Raw genomic sequence first — 6,714 nt, forward strand, 5'->3', positions numbered from 1 at the left:
AAAAAAAAAAAACCAAAACCCAAAACTCAGAATATCAAAGCACAGCAGGTTATACTCCCTTCCCCGTCCTCTGGGCCTGGGAGCTTAGATAGAAGGGACTAGTACGCAGTAGCACAAGGGAGGGGTGGGGAAGGAGTTCAGGGCCTGGATTGGGCTCTGCCAGAGCCAGGCCAGCCCAGAAACCCTGAGCAGCTGGGTTAGGCTGGCAGACGTGAGCCAGGAGTGATTCTAGGGGTGAGCATGTATGGGCATGGGGTTAGCCTGGTCCCAGACACATCTGAGTTTCGCAGGGAGAAGGGCCTGAGCTGGCTGCAGATGAGAGAGCCAGCTGGCCAGTTGGTGGCCAGTCAGGGGACAATGTAGACCTGCTGCCCCCAAGGGAAGGGGTGGCAGGGGCACTTGGAACTGGCTTAGTGGGGTGGGGAGGGGAGTGTGGCTTCCTGGAAGGGCTTGAGGTCAGTTAGAAGTTGATCCATCCACTTATTCACCACATGGGTGCTAGGCCCTGGGGATGCAGGCAGGCAAGGCCCCTGCTTTCCTGGGGGTCATAATCCCATCATGGGTGTCAAGGGTCCTCCTGGATTTGAGCCAAATCTGTGGCTTCTTTTCTTTAAGATTTCATGCTCCAAGTTGGCTTTCCTAACCTACTGGGATTGAGTTTTAGGTGGGGTTTTGGAACCCATAAAACTATGAACATTTGTATAAGGACCTTTATGTGTTCACTATTCTGGACCCAGTTGTGGAAAATCAGAGAGAGAATGGAGGAAGATGAGGAACCATCTCTTTGGTTTTCAGGATCCTGAGGATTTGGAAACCTTCAGAGCTCGGCTTCCTCTGAATGTTCTATTTCTCCCAACAGTACATTAGAGGGTAATGAACGTTACAGGGTTTCAATGGCAAGTAGAAAACAATAAATTAGCAGTGAAAGGCGGGTGGTGGGCAGGCACCTTGGCCCCCCTTCACTAGTAAATGACTTGTCCCAGACCCAACCTGAAGCCCATAAATCTATTAACAGTTCTTACTTCCGCATATGACAACCTCTCTGACACTCTGAATCCTTCGCCTGCAACTGAAGAGTGAATAGTAGTTGTGCGGATGCAGAGGGTCCGCTGTGGGCATCTTAACGGTCAGGTGGAACTGCTCTGTCCCCAGGGCCCTGAGGGGAGGCCAGGGCTGGGCTGGGCTGGGCAGCTGGGCACGGGGGCTGAGACATACCCTGTCCAGGCAGATGTGGGAAATCTGGAAACGCAGAATGATGACCCAGATGAGTCCCAGGATGAGCGTCTGGTCTCCATCCACGATGTTCTCTGGCCCGATGAGGGGTATTGGCACCTGTGGGCATATTTTTCTGACCTCAGCCACAAAGCCCGTGTACTAGAGAAGACTCATAGTAACCAAAGGGTTGGCTGCTGGATGGGAGGGGTTCTGTCTGTCCTGACCCAGGAGATCCCCAGGGGAGAAGCTGGCAGGCCCAAGGCCAGGCAAGCTCAGGCTTTCCAAGCAATAGTGGAGACAAGGCTGTCACCTTCCTAGGCTATATATCTGTGACACATTATGACTTTGAGCTTGAAGGGTGCTGAGTAGCTTCTGACAAGCGCTACAGGGCTTGCACCTTCCTGAGGTTCTGGAGAGGAGGTGATAGGCTCACAGGCCATTGGCCCTGGGACCAAGTAGTGTAGGCTGGCATTGCGTGGCTGGCAGCTTTCTGTTCTTCCACGAGTCTAGGGACCACGGTGCTCCATCCCTTGCTCTGGCTTCTCACCTCCCTGGCCTCCCTCCAGCATGCTAGGCTCCCAAGGGGCTGCCTGTGACCCACATCCCAGGACTCAGGCTCAGCCCAGCCAGTTTCAGCTGTAACTTCACATCCTCCAGACTCAGCTACCTCATGCTTCAGTATCTGAAGCCAGGAGCCCCCAGGCCCCCCAATTCCTGCTTCTCAATATAAATGACCCCTGCACAGCCCCTTGACATGGGCCATGAGGATCCCTGTTTCTGGAGCTCTCCTCTCCTTTTAGAGATGACTTCTCTGGGGCTGTCCCTTCCTCTCAGGATCCCTCCTGTTTGTGGAGGCCCCTCCCGGCTGTCTAGTCCAGCTTCTCCCAGGCAGCCCTACACCACCTCCCTTCCCTGCCTGGCTCAGTAGTGTCTGAGGCTCTTCCCGTGTCTGACCCTCACATCTAAGATCTGCTGACCAGCTGCTCATGGGCCTTGCCTGAAAAATATTTTCCTCCTTTATGAAAAGAGAAGGTTAAGAGTGTACTGAATCTTTCAACTTAGACTCCACAATCTCTCATTGTAGGCAAAGGCAGATTGCATTCCCGCCCACTGGGGACAATGGTTGTTCCAGCTCCAGCCGGGTGGGTGCTCTCTAAGCCGGGAGAACTGTGCAAAGCAGGGCTTTGCTTCCTGGACTCTGTATCCCAGCTGCTCCTCCTGGATTCCGGCTCTAGACCCTCCGTTCGGCCCTGTGGCCAGCCCAGGAAAGATGATCCGTTCATCCGGCCTGTCCCCACCGCCCACCCCAGCACCAAGGCCAGGAGCCCTCTCCCCAGGGCCCACCTTGGCCCTGAGGAAGGCCAGAGCTCGGCTGCTGTTCTCCAGAAAATGGACACGCATGCGGCCCCGGTTGGGGGGTGGCAGGGCCTCCCCTGAGATGAGCTCCAGCAGCCGCAGCAGGTGGGTGCCATCAGCCAGCTCTGTGCATAGGTTGTGGATCTCGATGCCCACCTGGGAGGGGATGAGGAACAGGCACAGGGTCAGCCCAGCCTCTCTTGTCTGCTCCATCCCAGGACCAGGGCAGTGAAACCTAGAGCCCCAGCCTGGAGGAAGGCTCACTGGCCTTAGCCAGCGGAGCTCACTGTTGGCCCCCTGGGTCCACCTGCCAGGGAGCCGGGGCACAGTGGAGGCAGCTGTGGGGCGGGCCCAGCTGCACTCACCCGGCCACGCTGGAAGATACTGTTGATCCACTTGGTGAAGGTTTTCTCCTGCACCTGCATGTGCCGTGCCTGCAGCTTGCGGATGTGGCCCATCTCGTATGCAGAGTCCATGGCGGGGCTGGACCGGGAGAGCCAGCCCGGGGTCTGCGGCTGGACTCCCGCTTCAGGGGCCCTGTAGCACCAAGGAACTGCTGGGGGTTGTGGGGCTCACTGGCCAGCAAGCCTGGAGCCCTTTGGGGATGAGGGGCCACTGGATATTTCCTTAAGCTGGAGACACTGCGGGCCTGGAAGCTGGGGGAGGAAGGTGGATTCTGATGACTCCCTGGGACAGGGGACCCCCTCCTTGCCAGACTGCCCCAAGTGTGGTGGGTGGGGGCAGCTTGGGATCTGGCCAGGTAAGGTCTTGGGCTCCTGGTTGGTGCCCTGAACTTCAGTGGCCCACCTGCTTTTCCAGATTCTTCTTCTAGAGCTCCTGCTGCCAGAGGTTTCCCCTGTCACTGCATTCTGCTGCTGCTGCTCGGGATGAATAGGGCAGGTGGAAGGAAAAAAGAAATTGCTCACCTTGTTGATGTCCAGGCCCTGAGAGGAGACCTGGCTGGATGGTCGGAGATGGCGGATAGCAGGGGCTGGGTGGGGAGGGAGAGACATCAAGAGAGGCTGAGGCTGAGGCTGAGGCTGAGGCTGAGGCTGAGGCTGAGGCTGGGGTAGTGCCACGGCCCTCCTCTTGGGCCAGCGAGGCAGGGGTGACGGCACACAGCCGGCATTGTCCTCCCACCTGCCACAGGGCGTGGCCCGGGCCCAGAGGGGGTGGCTCAAGAACGCTCCAGTTCGATGCTCCAGGGTCTCCTCCTTCATCATCTCCCTGCTGCTAAGGCCTTCAGTATCGGGTGGAGTCCTGGTGTCCAAGACACAAGAGGCCCACGGGCTGGTCTTGAGTTGGCTTCGGGTGGGAGTTCCATGAGGGCGCTGCAGTCTGGGCTCAAGAGCCTCTGATCAGAGCTTCTGCACCCACACCCCAGGCTGAGGCTGCCCTTCTGCACTCCAGCAGGGCCTCTCTGTGAGCACTTGCAGGGCCGGAGATGGGAGTGAGCCTGTGGGGCCACAGCCCTCACACCCTTGACTCAGCACAGACCACAGAGAAGCGCTGGATCAGGGCTGGGCTTCCCAGGCTTGATGGAAACACCCAACCCAGACCAGGGCTGCATGACGGGGTCCCTTCCACCTGGGGGCCACTTTCTAAAGGAGGCTCCCCCTGAAAAGGGGTAACCCACACCTGCAGAGCCTGCCTGTGGGAATGAAAGAATCTCCTCCAGAGTCAGAGACACGGTGCTCACTCTTTGGGGCCCCAGCACCTGTGCTCCCTGGGCTCTGGCTGGGCCCAAGGCTCGGGGAGCCAGCCAGCCCCTCTGCAACCCTCCACCTCCTGCTGCAACTGTGGACTGCACGGCACAAGCAGAGCAAGTTCTAATTCAGGTGGCTTCACAGGACTGTCTGCTTACAGTCATGGGGCTGGGCTGTGTATCTAGATTCATCCACCCTGAAGCCCAGCCACCATCCTGAGGGAGGCATCCCTCACAGTCCAGGCCAGTGAGAGGGGCAGTGGACACAGCCTGCCCTTCAGAGCTGCATGGGATCCATTACACCTGAACCTCGGCCTGTGGCTGGGAGTCAGGGGCATGCTGCCCTTGGGTGGGGTTGGGGGCAGGTTCCCTGTATCCAAGAGGAGCCTCGTTCCTTGTTGTCCTCCCCCTGGGAGGTCCCTCTTACCATTGAGTGGCTTCCCAGTACTTGGGATGAACCTGAGCTTCCTCGTTGCCCACAGCCCTAGGTCCAGGCAGGCACCAGCAGATGTCACTGCTGTGCCCCACAAGTAGGCACTCCACAGGGCACCCCCACCCGATTACTCCCACTGCCCCTGCAGGTCCACATCACTGTCCCCAGCTCAGCACCCTGTCTCCACATCAGCCTATGCCCAGCCCACCATGCCTTCACAGAGCAAGACTCCCCATTGCCAGATGGGGACCAGAGCTTCCTGCTCACATCTGAGCATCAGTTCTTCTCTCAGCTTTGAATGTCCCTTCTGCACCCCAGCTTCCACAGTCTCATATCAGCCCCAGTTAAAAACTTTTCCTATGGCCAACAAACCCATGAAAAGATGCTCAGCATTGCTCATTATTCAGTTCAGTTCAGTTCAGTCGCTCAGTCGTGTCCGTCCGATTCTTTGCGACCCCATGAATCACAGCACACCAGGCCTCCTTGTCCATCACCAACTCCCGGAGTTCACTTAGACTCATGTCCATAGAGTCGGTGATGCCATCCAGCCATCTCATCCTCTGTCGTCCCCTTCTCCTCCTGCCCCCAATCCCTCCCAGCATCAGAGTCTTTTCCAATGAGTCAACTCTACATGAGGTGGCCAAAGTACTGGAGTTTCAGCTTTAGCATCATTCCTTCCAAAGAAATCCCAGGGCTGATCTCCTTCAGAATGGACTGGTTGGATCTCCTTGCAGTCCAAGGGACTCTCAAGCATCTTCTCCAATGAGGAATCACCTCCACACCTTTCAGAATGGCCATCGTTTAAAAAATCTACAAACAATAAATGCTGGAGAGGATATGGAGAAAAGGGAACCCTCTTGCACTGTTGGTGGGAATGTAAATGGACACAGCCACTATAGAGAACAGTATGGAGAGTCCTTAAAAATCTAGGAATAGAACTACCATATGATCCAACAATCCCACTCCTGGGCATACACTCTGAGAAAATCACAAGTGAGAGACGCAGGTACTCCAATGTTTGTTGCGGCACTTTCTACAATAGCAAGGACATGGAAGGAACCTAGACGCCCACTGACAGATGAATGGATACAGAAGTTGTAGTACATATATACAATATTACTCAGCTATAAAAAGAATGCATCTGAGTCTAATGAGGTAGATGAACTTAGAGTCTGTTATACAAAGTGAAGTCAGAAAGAGAAAAAACAAACATTATATATTAATGCATGCATATGGAATCTAGAAAGATGGCACTGATGAACCTATTTGCAGGGCAGCAAGGGAGATGCAGACACAGAGAACAGACTTGCAGACACAGTAGGGGAAGGAGAGAGTGGGACGAATTGAGACAATAGCATAGAAACACATACATTACCATGTGTAAAGCAGAGAGCAAGTGAGAATTTGCTGTGTAAAACAGGGAGCTCAACCTAGAGGGGTGGGATGGGGTGGGAGATGGGATGGGTTTCAGGATGGAGACATGTACACCTGTGACTGATTTGGGTGGATGTGTGGCAAGGGCCAACATGATACTGTAGAGCAATTTTCCTCTAATAATTGTATTTTTTCTATATTTTTCAATATTGTACAATTATAATTTTTGATATTAAAAAGAAATCCTTTCCTTCTAGGAAGTCCCCCTCTATAATTTTGTTTCATCTCCCATCAAGAGCCTTGGCCCAGGCATCCCATGTGATGTGAGCACCAGAGGACAGGATGGAGCTGCATGGCCCTTTGTACACAGATCTCAACAGAGATGGTTGTATTTGAGGTTGTTGGGTAGGTTGCTAGGAAACTGCTCTTCTTTTTTCCCAAGTTCAACTGTAATAAAGCTACTGTACATGATACCAGGACCAGCTTCTCTTGGGCTGTGACTGACTACAGCCCCTGGTCAGAATCTTGTTGGTTAGTACAGATTTGGAATGTTTGTGTTGCAAGTAACTGAAGTTTCAAGTCAAATGCGTTCACACAATATAAATGTAACATACTGGTCCATGTAACTGGA

General features: G+C 54.5%; 1 protein-coding gene across 1 annotated transcript in view; it reads right to left on the reverse strand.

Moving 5' to 3' along the window:
- Nucleotides 1–5,507, reverse strand: part of SPTBN5 (spectrin beta, non-erythrocytic 5) — a 52,566-nt gene extending 47,059 nt beyond the window's left edge. The window contains exons 1-5 of the mRNA XM_069597512.1: nt 5,492–5,507; nt 3,498–3,562; nt 2,937–3,080; nt 2,560–2,727; nt 1,216–1,332 (exon numbers count right to left, since the gene is read on the reverse strand). Of these exons, the coding sequence (XP_069453613.1) occupies nt 1,216–1,332; nt 2,560–2,727; nt 2,937–3,080; nt 3,498–3,562; nt 5,492–5,507 (510 nt within the window). The remainder of the gene's footprint in view (nt 1–1,215; nt 1,333–2,559; nt 2,728–2,936; nt 3,081–3,497; nt 3,563–5,491) is intronic.
- Nucleotides 5,508–6,714: the final 1,207 nt, after the last annotated feature.

Source organism: Ovis canadensis, chromosome 7 (genome assembly GCF_042477335.2).
Source record: "Ovis canadensis isolate MfBH-ARS-UI-01 breed Bighorn chromosome 7, ARS-UI_OviCan_v2, whole genome shotgun sequence".
NCBI classification, from domain to species: domain Eukaryota; kingdom Metazoa; phylum Chordata; class Mammalia; order Artiodactyla; family Bovidae; genus Ovis; species Ovis canadensis.